Consider the following 21,558-nt stretch of genomic DNA (forward strand, 5'->3'; position numbering starts at 1 on the left):
CCACCCGCATCTGACTGTGGGGTTGGCGGTTCGTGTTTCAGTAAAGCCACCGGGGGAGTCTTCGCTACCGTAGGAGTTGGGAACCACCAGGTCAGACTTGCAGAAGGCCATAAGTGAGCTATCAAAGTGTAAATTTATGTGTCATGCTTCATTTCTACCCTAGACTTGAGTGTAAAAGAAAGTGAAATTCCCAGAATATTGAACTGTTGTATCTTCTATTTATTTGCCATTCACCGGACATTCATTGACCTAAGTGAAACGTGGTGTAGAAGGCAACTGAGCGATAATCATGACTCTGGCCAACATGCGATTACCTTGACTTATGCCAAGCCAACCTAATGTGTCTAAGTTTCTCAAGCAGAAGGAATAATCTGAATACCATAGATTTTTGGCATTTTCAACAAACGTGAAGATACAGGAAGATGTAAGGCTCAAATTAACACATGAACGTTCTTCCAACAAAACTATAAATTACTGTGTAATTAACTTACTACTACTAATTTCCGTTTTGCAGATGTCCAACTTTGATACTGTGTTCCTGTCCAGATATACAATTGAAAAATCCAGTTACTCACCCAAATATTTTACTTATTTTATTTCAAACATATATGTATTTGGAAACATTCAGATGGCTGAGGCAATTTTCACGTGTTATCCATATGCTTGGCATCGCATAGACATTAAAGATGAGTAAAAGGTATTGGCAGTATAGGAGACATTACCCTATAATGTAGGACTGCCTTCAGGTTGGAAATGTTCCAGAAAGAGCAGATAAAAGTGGAATTTAAAGATTACTAGCTGTCTCCAAATTTTCTGTACTTTTTTTTTTTTTTTTTTTTTTTTTTTGTCTAAACCTGCTCCAGCCAGCCTTTGGTCTACATAACTGTACTGAAACTGGTCTTTCGGGGTTTCTGTATTGTTAAAGCCAAGGCTCAGTTCTCTGTCCTCATCCTACTTAATGTAGTAATAGGTTTGACATCGTTATTTTTTTCTGTCTTTCATCACTTGCTTCCAGACCGCGGCACCTTTCTGTGATTGCTCCTACTGTCTGGCCGCTAGTTTTCCACCTCCATCACTGATTCCTTGTTAAGTTTCTGACCCCCAAACGTTGGAGGGTCCCAGGATTTAGTCTCTGGAGGCTTACTTTGCTCCTGTTGAACAGGCTCATTGCTTTAAATACCACCTATTAATTATCGACCTCTGTACCTACATCAGCAGCCCATCTCTCTTCCTGGGCCTCATTTATCTTGCTCATCACCCCAAACTTTGTCCCTGATATGCCCTTAAAAGCCTACTTTTCCTATAATCATCTCCATGTCAGTTTTTAATCAATTCTAGTTTTTTTGTTGTTGCTTTAGCAAAAAAAAAAAAAAAAAAAACAACTTTGAAGTCACCCTTGACTCTTCTGTTTTTTCTCATACCCCACTTTCAGTCCATCAGAAAATTTCATTGGCTCTATTTCCCAAGAATGTGCCACCAGTTCCCACCACCTATATTTCTACTTCTCTAGACAAGTCCTTATTATTCTCACTTTCAGATTATGGCAATAATGTCCTTCTGGTCTCATTGTTTCCTCTCCCAACCTCCCTGAGTTTTTGTCACTGCAGCCAAACTCCTCTTTTAAAAATGAAAATATCTCCCTCTGCCTGTGTCTCTGCCTCTCTCTCTCTCTCTGTGACTATCATAAATAAATAAAAAAAATTAAAAAAAAAAAAAAAAAAAAAGGGATCCCTGGGTGGCGCAGCGGTTTGGCGCCTGCCTTTGGCCCAGGGCGTGATCCTGGAGACCCGGGATCGAATCCCACATCAGGCTCCCAGTGCGTGGAGCCTGCTTCTCCCTCTGCCTGTGTCTCTGCCTCTCTCTCTCTCTCTGTGACTATCATAAATAAATAAAAAAAATTTTAAAAAAATAAAAAAATAAAAAAATAAAAATGAAAATAAAATCATGTAAGTTATTAAATTCTTCCAATGGCTCCTCTTTTTTTGGTAGACTAAAAAACCCAAATTCTTACAGTGGTCTTGAAGGCTCCCTGTTATGGCAACAAATCTGCTCTTTGTTGTCTTCTCCTACCTCTGTCCCCCTCCCTTGCTCCACTCTGCCCCACATCGACCTCTTGCTGTTTCTTAGGACTTTCCCTTGGCTATTTCCTCTGCCTTAAATGCTTTCCCATATGCAGATCCTTCACTCATCTCCTTTTAGTCTTTCCCCAAATGTCACTCTCTTAGGCCTTTCTTGACTGCCCTCTTTAAAATTGCAGTCTCCCATGCTGGTCCCCTTCTCTATAACATCTGCTGTCATCTACCTACAGTTTATCATTACCTCGTTGGGCTCTCTCTCCTTGGAACACAAGCTCCACGAGGACAAGTCTTCTTGTTTATATTTTGACTGTATCCCAACTACCAAAAACATTATCTGGCCCAGAGTTTATACTCCATAAATGCTTCTTGAATGAATGAATGAATGAATGAGATAGATGAGGTCATTTAGCTGAATGTTTTAAAGAATCAGAGAAGAATCGGGATCTTGTCAATAATCTAATCTAGACTCTGCCAAGGAGCACTACTTCTGCTAGTAATTGTTGGGCGATAAAAGGATTCCGTAGTCAAATGGTTTGGGAACTCACATTATCTCTTTGAAAGTTATGGAAAGGCCTGTACCATACTCAGCAAATGTGTTATGTAAAAGACCAAAGGGTAAATGATTCAGGCTTTAAGGGCCAGATGATTGCTGTTAAAACTACTCACTAGACACTGCCATTGGGGTGCAAAATGAGCCATAGACAACGTGTGAATTAATGAACATGGCTAAATTCTAATAAAATTATACTTACAAAAAACACTGAACTGACTGGGTTTAGGCTTCAAGTCATAATTTTCCAGTTCTGTTCTATGGTGTCTAAAGCTACTTAATTTGTTGAAATAGCATTTTATTGCCACATATGTATGTATATATATATATATATATGGCATATGTAGCAAAAATATATAATACTCATGAGCATCTTGCCAAATGCCAAGTGCTTCTCAGGATATTTTGAGAAATACTGGCCTAGTGCAACCTTATTTGCCATGAGAGGCTAGGGATCCAAGATAAATTTTGTTAAGTTGACACACCTCACTAGGAGGAGAATAGGGACTAAACTGTGTATTTCCTGACCGTCAGTTAATCCTGACACTCAGTTAAGTATTCTTTTCACCTTTATGGTGCTACTCTCTCACTGCTGTAGATCTAAGGGCTGCAATTTAAAATTGCAGATTTAGGGGTGCTAGGGTGGCTCAGTCAGTTCTGAGCATCTGCCTTCGGCTCAGGTCACGATCCCACGGTCCTGAGATCGGACCCCAAGTTGGGGTCCCTGCTTGGCAGCGAATCTGCATCTCCCTCTCTCCCTCTGCTCATGCTCCGTCTCTGGCTTTCTCGCTCTTGAATAAATAAATAACATCTTTACAAATAAATAAATAAAATTGCAGATTTAAAAACGTTTAAATATTTCCAGCAGCACTTTTACTTTCTGTTTATAATTTCAACATGCTTGTAATTACAGATTTATTTTCAGCTCATTGCAAAAGAAACTCTGATGCACTTACCTCTTCAAGTTTTTAATGCTGTCTGATTAATAAAGATTAAGGAAGTTGTTTTCCCTGATATGTCTCTTTTTTCCTGAAAGTCATTTCTGTGACTTTTTGAAAGGGAAAGGGATACAAAACAGTGGTCAGTTTTAATTTTCTTTGTACAGGCAAAACCACAGACATAGACTCCTAGCGTCCAATGACTTGTCCACTGGACTGAAGCAACAAACACAAATACCACCAATAACAGAGATAGACGTACGTACACAAACCCACACACAGGGCCACCTGCCCCAGCATCGCTCTCCGCTCTTCCGTGTTACTTCAGGGTCCTCACAAATTAGATACGTCTGGGTTTTTGGTGAGCCTTATTCTGCTCTAATTTGTACAGGACAAGTCCAAAATCAGTCTTTTAGATTAATTCATCTTTACATTTTTTTCTACACTCTTTCTTTCTCACGGGGGCTCTCCTGTCTGTTGACTAAGTAGACTCGGTCCTGCATTACAGTTTCTACCAGTCATCCAATATTGGCCAGGCTCCCAGGAAACCAGCCTGTAAGTCTGCACAAGATGGCATGAAATCAGAAGATATGAATCCAATTGAAAGCTCACTTAGGCAAATCACTTGATGTTTTGAATGTCTCCATTTCATTATCGACTAAATGAGAATGATTAATATGTATATGCCAGTACTTCAAAGTACAGTCTCCCATTATCTCACCGGAGAAAGGAAGTTCATTTTTCCAGCGTCAGTTCTGTCCTGAGATGTCACATTGCACTTATGAATGTCAGAGTGATGGACAGTATCATGACAATATGCACTTTGAGTTTCTCAAGGGACTTATGTTCCTCCTGTGTATACACACGTCAACTTATTGATCCAGTTAAAATTGATTGTAAAGCTCTGCCTATGATTTGAACCAACCGGCCTCTTTTGTGCATTTGATAGATTCTTCTTCTCTGTCTTGTCTGCATTCCTTCAAATAGCTATCTATATTACCTTTAATGAATTGTTTTATCATGCTTCCCATGGAAAATGGGAAAACAATATCTGTCATGCTTCACACTGAGTTTGGAGTCTGCTTGAGATTCTCTCACTACCCCTCCCCTGCTCACTCTGCTCTCTTTCTCTCTCTCTCAAAAAAAAAAAAAAAATTGAGTTGAGGAATCTGTGTCAAGTCCCTTTTCATACTCAAATTTTCTATCTGTGCATAAAACTGTCTCAGGTATCTGAGGAATGTAGTTTGTTGAGAGTTCTCTACCTACAAACCATCCCCCAACCCTTTGAAATGACTTGAAACTGGAGAGTCAGCAATCAATCAATTATTCTCTGATAATTACTGCTGCTTCTGATGTAATCACTGCTTCTCTGATAATCTTTTTAGAAAGCATATATTCCTTTGTGAAATACTCTGATATCATTCTGATAGCACTAAGATCCTGATATCATCACCATTAGAATAAGTTCATTGACTCCAAAGTGAGGAGTAAGGTAGATATTAAAAATCTCAGGTCTCACCTTCCCTTTTGGAAATAAATATACCTTAATTAATTCAAATCTTCTAGGACTTCTAGAAGAGTTATATCCAGCAAAGAGCCCAACAATTAAAGGTAACTAAAAACTTGTTCTGATTTTTAATTAAATATCAACTAGCAACCTATGATTTTCCTTTTTAAATCCTTTTTTCCAACTCTAATTCACTCTATTGAGCATGCCATGCTCTCAGACATCCACTACTTACTATTCTACTTTCCTCAACCAGCAAGGGCAAGGTCTTCTCCTTCATTCTGGAAGCACCTTTATTTCATCATGCTTCCAATTCTGCAAAACAAGGCTCCAGATAAAGCAGAACTCATCTTTGAAGTCAAGTAAGGGGGAGGAACTCAAGACTCAAGGATAAAACTATCCTTATCTGGTGGGTCAGAAAAGAGAAGTCTGACAACATGAGTAGAGTAATATATTTTCTTGCTAACAATAAATATATGAGAATCTCAGATTATAAAACTAGAGCTCACTTCAAGTCAAAAAAGGAGCTTATATGAATGAAATAAAATGTAGACCCTGGATTCTTGTGACCTATTTTCTTTTCATTTTGGAGCCTCCTAGAGCAGCTTTATTTCCATCATCTTCTCCCTCTATTTTACCTCATTCGTACCTCTCTTAATACCTCAAGAGTTCTCTTTTTTATTCTGTTCAGTATGAAATATTCGCGATCTCATTCCTACTTGCCTCCAGGAGCCCAAGGAAGTAATGTGGAGGCCTTGGCTATTGGGAGAAAGCCCTGTCTTCCCAACTGTCTCCCTGCGTTGTTGAGGCTATCATTCTGGCAATATGAGAGTCAGTTCCTTCCATGTTACCAGAGAAGTGAAGGAGCATGGAGTGCTGAACTGTTCTTTTTTGGAGATGGCCTTGTTATGCATCTGTGTCTCTGTGCTGCCATTTGGTTTGGCATATTTCACTGGCAGCCTGGCTCATACATGGTCAGGGAGGGGGGCACTGGAATTACCTCAACAGCTGCTTCCCTTTCTGGCCTAAGCTTTGAGAAATCTGTTCTTGCTTTGGTTTTCAGACCTTTAGTGTGTAATGTGTGCTCTCAACAGGACTAATCTTGCTACTCTTGTCAGGGTAAAATAAAGGAACTTAGAAGTTACCCTGGGTAAAAGAAAAGGTGGCCATTCAGCTGCCTTCTGTGCTAAGGACCTAGGCCGCTTATTTGAACACACGCATGAGTATCCCAAGCACTGCAACTTGGCTCACAGGGAGACTGAGCTGCGGGGGCACTGGGGTGGCTCAGTCAGTTAACCTTTTGATCTTGATTTCAGCTCAGGTCATGATCTCAGGGTCATGAGATCGAGCCCAACATCAGGCTTCACACTGAGTTTGGAGTCTGCTTGAGATTCTCTCACCACCCCTCCCCTGCTCACTCTGCTCTCTTTCTCTCTCTAAAAAAGAAAAAAAAAATACTGAGTTGAGGAATCTGTGTCAAGTCCTTTTCATACTCAAATTTTCTATCTGTGCATAAAACTGTCTCAGGTATCTGAGGAATGTAGGTTGTTGAGAGTTATCTACCTACAAACCATCCTCCAACCCTTTGAAATGACTTAAAACTGTTTGGAGAGTCAGCAATCAATCATGACTGTCCTCAAAAAAAAAAAAAAAAAAAGGAAAATGGGAAAACAATATGTTATAATTCTGCTCTCCTCCCTTCACACAAAGTCCCATGGACTTCAATGTCAAATATTAATAAGGAAATTCCTAAAGAAATTTTAACCCACTGCTTTTAATATATTTTAACAATTACTTTTAAAGTTTGTCTTTTCATTTGCTGTGGATGATGCAAACTTGAAATTCATTTAAAAGGAAACAATGAAAGTGCATAGGTCAAAAATATTATTCAGCTCTGTTCAGGTAGGGAGTTTGATATTTGATTTCCTATATTGCCTTTTTCATAAATTGTTAAGTTGGAAATACAATTTAGATAAAGCCAGTTTCACTGGGGCTTTTTTCTATATTTTTCAAGATTTTACAGCATCTGAAAGAACGTAATTTCCAATTTTAAGACATCTCAGTGGCTTTCACCTAATTGCTTTTGTTTGCTTGCTAGTACATTTAACTCTAATTATTTCAGAATTAATTATAGAGAAGACTTGATATCACAGAATATAGTACTAACCAAGGTGGACTGTGAAAGTATTGTCCTTTCTATGTTCATTTTTCATATGTAGAGATACAGGCCCTTCCAACTTCTTTTTTTCTTCCTTTGTAATTCTGATTATTTATTTATTAGGTAAATTATCCCAAGTTTACTCATATGAAATCAGAATCATCTTATTTGTGCTCACAGATTCTGTGGGTTGGGTATTTAGACCGCGTGTAGGGATACTTTATGTCCACTTCATGATATCAGGGACGTCCACTGGAAAAAAGATTGGTGGCGGGAGAGGGGGTCACTTAAGTGACCAGGAGCTGGAGTCCTCTGCAGGCTTCTGGACTCACATCCTAGCACCTGGGCCATGCGGACTCAAGGCTGGACTTGGCTGAAACCATGGAGTGGAGGGCCTAAACAGGAGCTTCCGTGGGGTTGAGCTTCTCCAAACATGGTGCCTGGGTTTTTACAGAGAACACCTCAGAAGAGGGAATACGCACAGCAAAGTTCAAAGAGAATCAGGCAAAGAGCCACATAGTCATTTATGACCCGACTTCCAAAGTGAGCATCACTCCTGCCTTACTCTGTTACAATCAAGACCGTCACAAGCCCACCCACGTTCTGCAGGAAAGTACACAGGCTCCACCTCTCAACAGAAGGAGTGTCAAAGAATGCGGAGCCATGTCTTCAAACCATTGCTGTAGAAGTGATTGATGTGCTGCTTTACAGACACATTCTGACTTATTTGTCTTTTTCTCACCTCTAAAGCAACAATACACATCTGCAGTATGGCTGGCCAGTGTTAAAAACACCGATACAAGCATGTGTTTTTACCTTAGCATATTTTTTATCTCAAGTGATGAAAACCTTCACTCAAACTGGCTTGAACGATAAAGAAAACTTATGAACAAAACTGAAAATTCCAATGGTAAGACAGGCAGCCCTTCAAGGGAAAGTCGCTCCAATGGCTTAACAGTATTGAAAAGACACTTTCCTGCCCTACTTCATCCCTCAGCTGCTCTTAGTGTTGACTTTATCCTGCATCGGTCGTCTAATACCAAAGGATGGCAGGTGTGAACAATTATCCCCATGTTCAACCAAAGAGATAAAAAGGACTTTTCTTCCTCTTCCACATTTGAGTCCTGAGTTTCACTCAGCTGGGGCAGGACAGGTCACTTACATATACCCCTGGAATAATTGCTGAAGTCACAGTCCAGTTCTACTGGCTTAGTTTTAGATGCCCATCCCTAAAGTAGTCCTGATTTCACGGCAGCTGGGATTACAGCAGTTGAGTTCAGAATGGGGGTATGATTGATCCATGTAAATTTTGTGGCTGCTATGAAGTAGGAAATGGGTGGAATAGGCGCTGGGAATTCAGCTTTAATTTCCATTTCATCTTGAAATACTCTCTGGCAATATACAACATTTGACCATGAGATGAGGAAGCTATTGCCTTGGCCTCGTTAGCATCACACATCAATCAGCTAAGAGTTTACAGGCCCATTCCTGTTCACTTGTCTGCACTCCGCCTTTGATTCAATTCAATGTCATGTTAAAGAAACAAGGAGAAAAATTGCTATAAATAGTGACTCTGAATTCGGCTATTTTGTGCCCTTGGGGAGTGATAAGAAAACAGTCACAGAGTTTGTGAAGGTTTGTGATTCTGATCTTTGTGGGTACCTGTATGCACCTTACTTTAGATAAATTCTGACTTTTGTCTGGGAAAGTAGGCTTCCTATCTGAGACTGTGAATGCTTTCCTAAGAGCTAACGTCTTCCTCCATTTTTCAGAGTTGACACAATTTAACAATGTAGGCACTTCTGCCAAGACTTTTATTAATTGTTTTCCACTTCAAGTTGATGAAGCATGGCAGGGTTATTGTCCTCATTTTGCAGTTGAGAAAATAGGGACAGAGGGTTAAGCAACTCACCTACGGCCACATGTCAAAGCAGGGACAGAGCTGGCATTGGAAATCACTTTCCGGGAATCTTGGCTCCGCCGTGCTTGCTTTAAAAAAAAATATGAAAGTTTCAAACAAACAAAAAAGGAACAGATCATGAGATAACAAACACTAAGGAATCCATCACTCAGCCTCAGAAATGTTTTAAGAAAAAATACAGGTAGAATGAAAGCCCCTTTTGCACCCCTTCCAGTTCCAATCCCTCACCTTTCCTTCCCTGAGAAAACTAATATCCTGAATTTGGTGTTTTACATTCTCATACACATTTTTACCCCATATATATTATCCATAAAAATATGTAGTTTTGCATGTTTAACTTCATATTATTATTTTGTATGAGTCCTACAATTTTTATTGTTTTGCTCAACATAGTTTTTTTTTTTTTAATTAAAGATTTTATTTATTCATGAGAGACGCAGGGAGAAAGGCAGAGACACAGGCAGAGGGAGAAGCAGGCTCCCTGCAGGGAGTCCGACGTGAGACTCGATCCCGTGACCCCAGGGTCATGCCCTGGGCTGAAGGCAGAGGCACCCGGGGGCCCCTCAACATAATTTTTACTCTATATTCATACTGATATATACATATATAGTACAGCATGTTTATTGATTTTACCCATTATATATATAATATTATGTTTCATGAATATATAATTTATTCTCTTTATGAACACTTAGATGGGTTTTTTTGCTGTTGTTTAATATTATAAATAATAATGCAGTGAACATTCTTGTACCTTTCACCCGATTACTTTCTTGAACCCCATCTGAAACAAAAAATACTCTTATTGAGATAGGCATGGAGATTCAATCACCCTGTCTAAATTCTGTGCTGGAGTAATGCAGGAGTGAGTAGCAAAGGCAAGACTTATTGGCTGTATTTACATGTGAAGAAACTCATTTTAAGTCTAAAAACCGATTCATATTCCTGTATCCCAGGATTTCCCGTTGGTTTATCAGAATCTATCATTATATCTTGGAATCTCACTTACTAATCTACAAACTGGTTATTACTAACGATACTTCTTTCCAGAATCAGACCTAAATTTCTGTGACCTGTAGGATTTTTGTCAGGTTGAAAAAAAAAAAAAAAAAAAACTGGCAACAACTAAAGTGTTGAATTGGTAGAGATGTGCTCTGAATAAAGCAAGTTTTATCATTACAGAAATAGAAATAGTGGCCTAAAAATTTTTAAGAACATCAAGATAACTTCTTTTTAAAAAGCATGCCCTGGGAAGAAGGAGTGAAATTTCGATGGGACATCATGTCTAGCTATCCTAAAGCACTATCTTTATGGGGTAGAAATAGACAAAAGATGATCCTCATTTGGCTTCCATTTTGGATCCTTATGGTCTATTTTAAATGACTGATGGAAAAAATCTTCATATCAACAATGAAACTAAATTATTTTTGAAAAGTCATTGTACTTTATCCTGGATTCTCAGAATTCTGAAGAAGTGGTTCATTGTGTTAATATTGGAACTGCCTTCTAGTACCACCGGCTAATTGTGAAGACCCTAGCACAGATTTAGGGAAAATTGCTGGTGTAGGAATTTGGAGCCTGGAATTTTTTACTTCCTCTGACTATGAACCTTAGGAAAGTCACTGAAGCATCTTGGACGTGGGGTTGCACTGAGTCAGTAATTTGCAAATTTTTTAGGTTGACTCTATGTTGTTACATCAATTTTGAGGCTTGGGACAATCACCATCATCATCATCACATGGAATAGAACAGAATATATTCAGAGAACAGTGTATGCACTAAGAGTAAATATTTCATCAAATGCTTGTTACAGAAGGGTGTGTATGTGTGTGTGCGTGATGCTGTGGGTAAAATCCTCATTCCGTATTCCTTTCAAAAACATCCAAAAGCATTAATACCAGGTGACTTCAGAAAGTACCGCAGGGACCTCTCAGATATGGTTATGTCCCTATTTAAAATTCCCTAGTTGCTCTCATTTTTTAGGATGAAGTCCAGATTTCCCAGCATAGCAAAAAAGGCCCTTTGTAATTCTTGCCTCTGGGACCAGGCCCTGCGAGGACATAGTGAACTCTGAGCTCGCTGCTTCGACAGTGCTGCTTCATGTCGCCACACTTCTGCTTACGTTTTTCCTTGGGCCTCACATGCTTTCTGTAGCCACAAAGCATTATCTTTGCTAGAAATCCGTCCACATCCAACTATTCTTCGTGGAACTGTGCATCCCTTCCCTTGGGTCTCTGTTATTATTTTTACCGACTTACTGCCGTAGCCCACAGTAAACTTCACTACAGTTAGTAGTGGTTTAAAAACCTATCTCACCCTACTGAACCATAGACTTTGAGGTCAGATCTCTGTATCCTAAGAATTTTGGTTCTCTCCTTTTCTTACGCATATACTGTGCTCTTCTCCCTTTCTTTTAAAATAACGTTATTTTTTTAAAAACCGCAAAAGTTCATTTTAAATGTCCAAATGACATGAAAGGGCAGTTGAAAAATCACTCTAAATCCTATAGCCTAACAATGACTGATGCCTTGCTCTGCCTACATGGTTGTATGGAGAGATGTAAGCACGCACACATATGCATACAATGTTGTATGAGTGAATCAATTCACTGATCTGACCAATTTTTCCTTCCAACAATGCCAAGGACACCTTTCCTCTTAATGATATACCCATACATAATTTTAAGTGACTGCTTATAACGTCAATTCTTTAAGGGCAGTGATGGTAGACCTGACTTCTCTCACGCTATATCAGTGAAAAAAGTGGCATCATTGTCCTTAACTTTCTTTGGTCAGCCATAGGGTCCTGAGCTGGTTTGGTACTGCCTTCAAGGCATTCTACGATGCCTCCTTCCCTTTGTCTCTGGGCTTTGTCCTATTAAAATTTCTGTATTTCAGAGTCTCCTATTAGCAATGTGATGTTTTCAGTCAAACCTTGTCTATAAGAGAATCACCTATAGTTACATAGTAAAGGTTTGACTTCTGATAGGTTTTTTTCCATTTAGTAACTAATGCAGTGGAATCATGCACGTTATTCATATGAATATTTTTACTATCATCACCCTAATGTAGGTATGCATCTCGCTTGTACTTGACCTTCCCCTATTCTGTAGTCATGACATTCAAGATGGCATATAATTGTTGTCAATGAATATTTTTATTTTACCAACCACTTTCACTTGTCGTTAGATAGAGATTCCCAGAATAGTTCATCAGGATACTTCCCCACTCTCTGGAGCTAAAGTCAAGAACTACACAGATGTATTATTTTAATACAGTGAAACACCTGGTACAGTTTGGGGAACTATGAAGTCACATTATGATCACAGTTTATTTGTGTCGTGTTTGTGTATGTGTGTGAATGTGTGTGTATATGCAGGTGTATGTGTGAGAGAGAAATCCGACTCAGGAATATATCAATTTTCCTTTGCTGTGACCGGAGAGCCTACGTACAGTCCACATTATTCTTATGGATTTTCTCCTGTTTTCAGCCTCGATGAAAACTCTTAGGAATTCTTCGTCCTCACGATGTGGCTTCAACAGTAGAGCACGTTTTCATACTTTATAGCATTAATCCAAAAACTTTCTTAGAAAGCCTTTTTGTTTCCATCTTTATAATTCTGGTCTTGACCCCATCTCACCAAGTGTCAAGGATGTCTGTGACATAATGTTCGTTGCCTTAGGTTTAATATAAAATGCATGCCATCTATTACCTATGCTTTAGCTATTAGGATGTAGGGATCTGAACAATCAGTCATTTCCTGCTTCCTGTCTAGTTATCTCATATAATTAACTCTCACCCCTCATGGTTTCCCTCTCTCCATGCCATGCCTGTGCTCCTCAACAGCAGTGGTTGAGGAGGATAGATTTTGCCCTCAAGGAACATTTGGCAATGTCTGGAGACATTTTTGGTGGTCACAGGAAGGGTACTACTGGTTTCTAAATGGTGGCGGTCAGCAATGCTTAGGTCAACACCTTACAATGCAGAATAGAGGTCCATTCCCCACGACGAAATGTTACCCAGTCCAAAAGGTCGGTAGTGCTGAGGTCAGGGAATCTTGCTTAGAAACTGACTTTGTGTGTTTTATCTGAACCTTCAGATTTCTTCCACCCCTGAGGTGTTTGGGTTAACATATCCTCTTGGTTCAGACTAGCTGCTTAGTAGCAAAAAGTGGTTATAAGATATTAAGATATAAAATTCTATCTCCTGTCTCATATTGTGTCGTGCTTTGGTTGAAGTCCGGCAGCAGCCAGCATCATCAAAGATGCTTCCCTTGTTAGGAAAATAACAGTATATGAAAATTGACATTGCCACAATAGCACAGAGTAGGTCATGGAGGAAACTGAGGCATATTTCTAAGTAAAAGAATACAGCCGGAGAGATTAATAACTATGATTATCCTCAGAGTAATAAATATGATTATCCTCAGATGTTCTCTGCTCCAAATGTTATTTGTTGTTATGGAAATTCTACTTGCACGTACATTGAACAAATCTCCATGGGAAGCTTAATATTAACACTATCTCTCTTTCTTCCTTTTTTTTTTTCTCAGACATTTCACATTTTCAAGAACAAAATGATTTAAAAGGACTACTAGAAAATCTCCATCAAAATATCCAAGCCAAAAAAAGAAAGAATGTAGAAATCATGTGGCTGGCTGCAACGGTAAGCACTCTCCAGCCAGATCTTTGTCCCTGTCACCATGATGTCCAGCGACCATCCCTGGGTACCCGAGCTGTAGGGTCCAACCTCTACACTTTGGGTTATCGGATGCCATCCTCCATTATCTAGGGGATTAGGCATTCTCAGTGCTGGTGGTAGCTCTGTCAGTACATTAGAACACAAGGTGGAAGAGGAGGCTCTCAAGAAGAAAGAATTTTACTCTTGGCTTTTCTGGTGGATGCTGGGTGTTGTTTGACAATTGGAGGCTCAAATGAAGCGTCTGTGGTCTCCTTTCCATCACCTGTTGTGATGTCAGTCGCCCGTATCAGGATGCTGAAGTGCTGCCCTAGAGACAGACGGTTGCAGCAGAGTGCAGCTAGCGGATCTCACGCACGGCCTCCGTCAGGCTCCTGGACATACTGTTCAATTAAGGAGCTTGTAATGCGTTTGTTAATTTAGATATTAGCGTAGAATTTATTACCGATGGATTGCTCTTGGGGTGATGAGCTGTATTTTCTACGGTTCTTCTTCATGTAGTGGTACCCTCAGGGGAGAAGTTGTGCCTCATTTCCCACCCCCGGTTCTAGCACAGGGAGGGAGAGAATAATGCCTGTGTTTTTTAAACTCTTGTCTGGCAACCACTCAGGCATAGCTCACACGAAGTTGTGAATTTTGTTAAGCAGTCAGACCCGAAGATCCTTTCCTAATAAGAGGATCTTTTCATCAGAAAAGGCACACGTTGGAGATCTTTGTGATGAATGCCATATTTGTAGGCGTTGCTTGTGTAATTTGGGGTTCAGCGACTGATCTTCTAACATAACTCCATTCCTTCTGTATCAATAGCATATAAAACAAAGCCTCATCCCTACTGCCAGTGGTCAATCAGAATCCAATATGACTTACCCTCTTCTGGGAAAAAGGAATGGATGATTTACCATGAGTCTATATAAAATAATTTACCGAGAGCAAGACAGGGGAGAGCTGCTTTAGCTTCCCTTCATGCCCTCTTGGAGCCCCAGGGAGGAACATCAAAGGTAGCCATATGAGACATGGCTTGCAGGCAGCTCATTTACACCGGCCCCATTTAGCACCACACTGCAGCGCAGGAAGGTTGTTTTTAATAGTCTTCCCCCCACCCCCCACCCCCGGTGTGTCTGCTCTTTCTATCTTCAAAGACGGCTATGGTTGTTAATTCTCACAAAAATTGCACACGGAAGGTCGTGAGCTATTTTTGCTATTTTACTAATGATAGGATAATAGGAAGGTAATTTGATCATTTCCCAAGGCTTTCTGACAGCTTCGGAACAAATACATATATCACTGTATACGTATCATGAAGTGATGCGAATTGCTAAGTGAAGGATGTACGTGTGCGAACACCAATGTGCATTTTCTCTTCGTATATGTAGTTTTACCGATTGAATATGTAAAAAAAAAAAAAAAAAAAAAAAAAAAAAAAAGCTTTTCCCATGAGTCTTATTCATTCGTGTATATTCTTTTTAAAACTTAAACACTGACCAAATATGGCTTTCTCACAACCTAACTGTTGAATGGGTGATTATCTGCCTTGATAAGTGCATGACACCCATAATGTGCAAGCTGAGCATTCCGTAGGAACACTGGCTTTATTATTACAGCATTTCTGTAGGGCGACACCTCAGTTTCAATGTCCTCTTTGTAATTCAAGGACTTGGATAATATTTTGCATTTGAAGACATATAGAAATTCCCTTTGACATTTTCCAAAAAGCTGTTCTCTCTATTTCATTCTCATTTATTTATTTATTTAATTTATTTTTAAAATGTATTCATCCGAGAGAGAGAGAGAGAGAGACAGAGGGAGCACAATGGGGAGAGATGGGGGAGAGGGAGAAGCGGACTCCCTGCTGAGCTGGGAGCCTGACGTGAGGCTCCACCCCAAGCCCTGGAGGTCATGACCTGAGCCAAAGGCAGACGCCTAACCAACTGAGCCTCCCAGATGCCCCTTCTCGCCTATCTTTTAAAAATCTATTAGTTAAATATTGCTGTGTTCTATTTTACATTCTCATTGAAAAAAATATAAAACTACTTGGTTTTGTCTTGATTGAACTTTAAGAAATAAAAAGTAAGAATTTAAGGAGACCACATGCCAATGAAGTGAATTAAATTAAGTTCATATGGTTCAAAGAGCTATAGAAATAAGGAAACCAAGACTCAGCCTGTCCCCTCTGATTGAATTGCCCTTACCTCCTCTTGATGCTAAATTTAGAACACTATCCTCACGAGGATAGTGGCATATAATAGAAATAACACGTTTTAAAGAATATTCATTCTTTTTAAAAATCATTATCACATACATGGCCATTGAGGTCTATATTTCATTATTATGAATATAGCCAAGTCTTTGTTATTTTATATTAAAAATTCTGAAATACACTTTATTTGAAAAGATTAGGGTTTTCCAGATGAAAAAAAGATTTTATGCTTGTGCTTTCATATTTCTTGAATCAGTTATATTGGAAATAGTGACAATGTACCAAAGGTCTAATAAGGACTTGTAAATCCTAGTCTGATATCAGAATCACAATTAAAACATGGTAAAAACCCTTGATAAAGCATGTTAGTATATCTTTTCCTCACAGCAGATAACTGTTAAGGCCTCCTTGATGGCAGGTAATGAAGCAAGACTGTATTATATCACATTAGATTTATTTTAAGCACATATTGATTAACATTGTTGACAGTAATGTATAGTGTTGGCATCTCATATGAGAGCCCTGCCATGGCACAGGGAAGAGAAGAGAACGGAATGATTCACCTGCTAACCAGAGGGCAGTGAGACAAGAGATAATTGTGGCTCAGAGATTTTTCTCTTAAATTACGTTGGGATAACAAAAGAAACAGAAAAGGACAGAAGCTAACGGCTCAAGTCATGATCTCAGGGTTGTGGGATCAAGCCCCTGCATCAGGCCCCACGGTCAGCTCAGAATCTGCTTGAGGTTCTCTTGCTCCCTCTCCCGATGCTCCTAAATGAATGAATGAATGAAAAATAAATAAATAAATAATCAATCTGCTTGAGGTTCTCTCGCTCCCTCTCCCTCTGCTCCTCTATAAATAAATAAATAAATAATCTGCTTAGGGTTCTCTCACTCCCTCTCCCTCTGCTCCTCAATAAATAAATAAATAAATAAATAAATAAATAAATAAATAAATCAACCAACCAACCAACCAACCAATGAACAAAATCTTTTAAAAATAAATGAAAGAGCCAATCATTATGAACTTTCTTAGCGTTGTACCCAGTACAGTAGAGGTGCGATTAACAGTGACCATTTGGTGTCCTCACTCTTACTAGTTGCATCGATGAGGGGCTAGCAGTTCAGTTACCTGCTGCAGTGGCAACATGTGGATGTTTGAAATCTCATAACCTAAAGCCAAAACTAGCAAATGTTTCTTAAAGGTAAAATAAGATGTTAGCTATGTAGGATTCAGATCAAGTGTCTGATCCAGGCACTTGGATATCTTCCTTTCACGATTAAGGCATCGCTCCTGAGCCGTGACTGTCTCCGTCATCCACTACAGCCAGGCCTCCTCTCAGGGAGCACGGCTGCCTCTGCCGGACACTTACCACTTCCTCCGGCTTCAGCAGCCCCGCACCTCACACATCATATACAAAGAACTACATAAATTCAATCTGTTCCACTAGCTTTTGAAATGAAAAGATAATGTTTTTCATTCGCTAGGGCAGATTGAACTAATTGACTATCATAAATTAACATAAATCTGGTGTGTTTAGATAAGAAGTGTTTAGACGAGTCCGACATTTTAGAGTCATCTACAAATGAGCAATAAACTGTTTATATGCCTGTGTTGCAGATTTGTCGCAAACTAAACGGTATTCGTTTCACCTGTTGCAAAAGTGCCAAAGACAGGACGTCGATGTCAGTGACTCTTGAGCAGTGCTCAATCTTGAGAGATGAGCACCAGTTGCACAAGGATTTCTTTATCCGAGCCCTGGATTGTATGAGAAGGTAGCCCATATGTCTTCAACTTTCTTTCTTATAAGGTCATTTTAAAGCTTTGTTTCATTTTTTTTTCCAAATACATATTTTACTGGCAGACTAAATATTTAGTGACTTCACTGCATTTCCATGGCTCATAGCTTGTGGCATGAAAGATAAAATAATGTTAAGTATTCCCTCTACTAGGCAATAAAAAGAAAAGGTGGCTGGATTTTGATAATAGCTTATTAACTCATTTAGATCCAAGTTGTGAAGGGCTCTGGTCCTTCCATATATAATACTTGAAGAACAATTTCTTTGCATATTAGTAATTATGAATATGCACAAAATAAAACTAAGTTGTTATCCAAACAAAATCTTTCCTAACTACAGTTCACAGATGATCTTCCTAATGTCTTATAGGGTCTCTGGGTCGGTCACCTCCTAAAATTATTTTCACATCCCTCATCATAAAGATGGGATGACACTGATACTTTAGAGAATTAGTGTCGTTACTCTGCTGACATTCCGAATGCTATGCCTGAAGTCATGTTTCTTGATTCATTTCCACGGTAATTAAATCTAAAGTGTAAAAGCCATAATGGGAAGGAAAAAGTGTCTCATTCACAATGTCTATCAGCAAGGACACACGTTAATTAAAAAGTTAAAAGAAATTGTGTCTCTGCTGAAAAGACTGACTCAGAAGCACACCAGCTAGTGTGGGACAGCCTCTCTGTTCCCAGAAGGAAGTGTCCTGCGATGCTCTAGAGAGGGTTGCTTCTTCTCCGGCATAGCATTAGCTTCCACTTTTTTTTTTCTTTTCTTAACCGCTGCATTCTTTCGTTGGGGACGCGGATGCTTGCCTGCGCTTGTCCTGTGCCTGCATGTGTTCCCCACCAAATGAGAGATTTCTGAGCCCTCTCTGTTACCGCATTTCATGTCTCTTGGCATTTTCATTGTTCAGTAGAGTTCTATCGTGATGTTTTGATAAATGTATGAGGATGTCTTAGAGGCCTGACATGACCATCTCGGCCATATAAAACGCATTTGGTTGATATAAAAAACTTCTTTTAGAAATAATCTCCCGGCACTAATGGGAAGAATTCCGAATCTGAATCTGAAATCTTCTGATGTGCCTAAAAAGACTGCATACGTCACCATGGATAGAACAAAGCCACCAGGTAGGGAGAGTAGGAACATAACCATCTTATAGGCCAGATGCACCAGAGGACTACACTCATTCAACAAACAGGAATTATCTGGCAGGTGCAGTTGTTGTTTATTTAAGGCAGGGATAAAAGAGGACCCTTAAATTAGAAAAACAGTTTTTCCAAATTGGTAAATAAAAGACATATGTGTCATATACATGTTAAAATATAAAACTAGTTAGTGTGGTACTGCATAGCGTTTATGTAGAATTGACATTATATACGTAACCTACTTGCTCATGACATGACATCTATGGGGTTTAGTTTTGGATCGTTAAACAACATAAGGTAGAAAATTTTAATCTAAAAACACTGAAGATCTTAATTTCCATACCCCCACTTCTCGGGGGGGGATCTCTATATATTTATATTTATAGATTTTTTTTATAAATTTCCAATCTGTCAAATTTATCATTTGGTTTTGGGAACGCATGAGAGCTATGTGAGGCTGTGAGGGACTGTGTGTGCGTGTGAATGCGTGCGTGCTATGTGGATATGTTTAAGGGAAATAAGATATGTCTTTTCCTTTAATAACTGCCATAATTTCCTTCTTTGGATATTCTGTGTAACAGTCTAAGTCCATTGGTTTATGAGTTCTGGCGACATAGAGTAAATGAGAGCATGGGGTTTGGGAGCCAGCTGGCATGAGTTTTAATGCAGCCTATATGCCACTTACTAGCCACGAGCACATTAACGTCCTACTGCCTCCTAATGCTTTAGGCAACTTAACCTAAACTCAACCTCTTGGTGCCTCAGTTTACTCATCCGTAAAACAGATGTGATAATGATAGTAGCTCTTCTTAGGAGTGTGTTCAGGATTAAATGAAGTGACATGGATAAAGTGATCATACAGCGATTACTATATGATATTCATTAAGTAAATAAAAAATAAATGTTGAGGGTCATAATGTCAACATTCTAACCTTCCAGGTACAGTAAAACCTGGTCAACTATGGTCTCTATAATTTTTGTGAACATGTTATAACAAGTTTTGACTCGAATACTGTATATTAAAGTTGGCTGCCAATTCTTATAAATAAGTTTCCAAATGCAATGCTTTCTCTATTTAAGAAGATAGTTCTTTAAATTCTACCTTAAAGTGTTCATGTGTTTACAAATGCTGTGCTAATTATGGATGGATCGTATTGATTAAAGTAAGCCTGGATAGGTTTTTTTATAAATGGCTTTTAGGTTAACGTGTATTACTGCATGCGCCTAGGATTTGAGTCATAGATTTGAGATTAAAGAGTCACTCCAGAAATCTAGTCAAGTCTGCTTGACTTTATAAATAATGAAACTGAGATCTAGAATGTTTTGGCGAGGACTATTCAAACAGAATGTATTGGAGCTGGCCAGCACTGGAACATAAATGCGCTTGTTATGTTTTAATGTTATTTTCTTCGTACCAAATGAAACAAATTACTATCACTTAAAATTATCTGGTAATGAGTTTGACTCCTTCAAATCTGGAACTTAAAATATAGTTGACCCTTGAACAACAAGGTTTGAACTGCATGGGTCTCCTTATGTGTGGATTTTTTTTAATCAACACAGTACAGTACTAAAAATGTACTTTATTTTCTTACAATTTTTCTAGTAACATTTTTCTTTTTTTCCAGCTTGCTGCTTTGCAGTAAGAATACAGCATATAATACATATAACATACAAGATATATGTTCATCAACTGTGCTAAGAGTAAGGCTTTCTGTCAACAGTGGGCTATCGCTAGTTAAGTTTTGGGAGGTTCACACATCATACCATACATGGATTTTCAACTGTGCAGGGGTTCAGTGCTCCTAACCCCTATGTTTTTCAAGGGTCAAGTGTATCATATAGGTCATGTAAGTCTTAAAAAACATGCGCTTTTAGAAATTTGAGACTGTGTACAAGACAGAATCTGCCCAAATCCTGAGCTCTTGAAGAGCAGACTCTAGTTCTAGATGTAAACTGTTTAATTTCGACCGTATCAATCATGTCCACCATTGTACTGGGGTGTTGAGCACAGTGTCTGGTCCAGAATAAAACAAATAGAAATAGGGGTTGGATAAATGAAGAACAGTCCAAATAGGAATTCATTCTGCTTCCTTTTTCAGAACTGTGTAACAACTTTGTCTTTTTTTTTTTTTAATTATGTTTTCAGTAATGTTCCAGGCTGTGATTTGGTTCTTACTGTTATGTCTAAGCCTCATCTCCTGAGGTTGCTCTTGGGTCTGTGTAGTTCAGTGGCCAACGATTAGCCAGAGGTTGCTCTCCGACAGTTCAATAAGGCTTCCAACCCCTTTTGGTGCACCCGTGGACTGTGAACAGGGTTTTCAGATCTGCTCTGCTCTTCATTCCCACCAAGCCTGTTAGGTCCTGCTAGTTGGCAGGGATGTTCAAGGTGGAGCAAAGCCCTCCATGGCACTCTCATTTTCGGGATCCCCAGTTAAATCAACAGCTGGTCCTCTGGGAGTGGCCCCAGTGGGACTGCTATCTCAGGCTAACCGAGAGGTTGACTGTCAGCATCCGCTTGCCTCCAAGAGCACTGCCGTTTCTGACAATGCTTGGGAGTGGCGTT

At 39.2% G+C, this 21,558-nt stretch overlaps 1 protein-coding gene across 15 annotated transcripts in view; it reads left to right on the top strand.

Annotated features, from left to right (window-relative positions):
* The window catches only part of INPP4B (inositol polyphosphate-4-phosphatase type II B), a 707,387-nt gene that overhangs the window by 644,756 nt on the left and 41,073 nt on the right, over nucleotides 1–21,558 (top strand). For all 15 annotated transcript variants that reach the window (XM_035702054.2, XM_025462335.3, XM_049097162.1 and 12 more), the window contains 2 exons: nucleotides 13,705–13,817; nucleotides 17,669–17,823. In XM_035702054.2, coding sequence (XP_035557947.1) covers nucleotides 13,705–13,817; nucleotides 17,669–17,823 — 268 coding nt within the window. The remainder of the gene's footprint in view (nucleotides 1–13,704; nucleotides 13,818–17,668; nucleotides 17,824–21,558) is intronic.

Source organism: Canis lupus, chromosome 19 (assembly GCF_003254725.2).
Source record: "Canis lupus dingo isolate Sandy chromosome 19, ASM325472v2, whole genome shotgun sequence".
Lineage (NCBI taxonomy): Eukaryota > Metazoa > Chordata > Mammalia > Carnivora > Canidae > Canis > Canis lupus.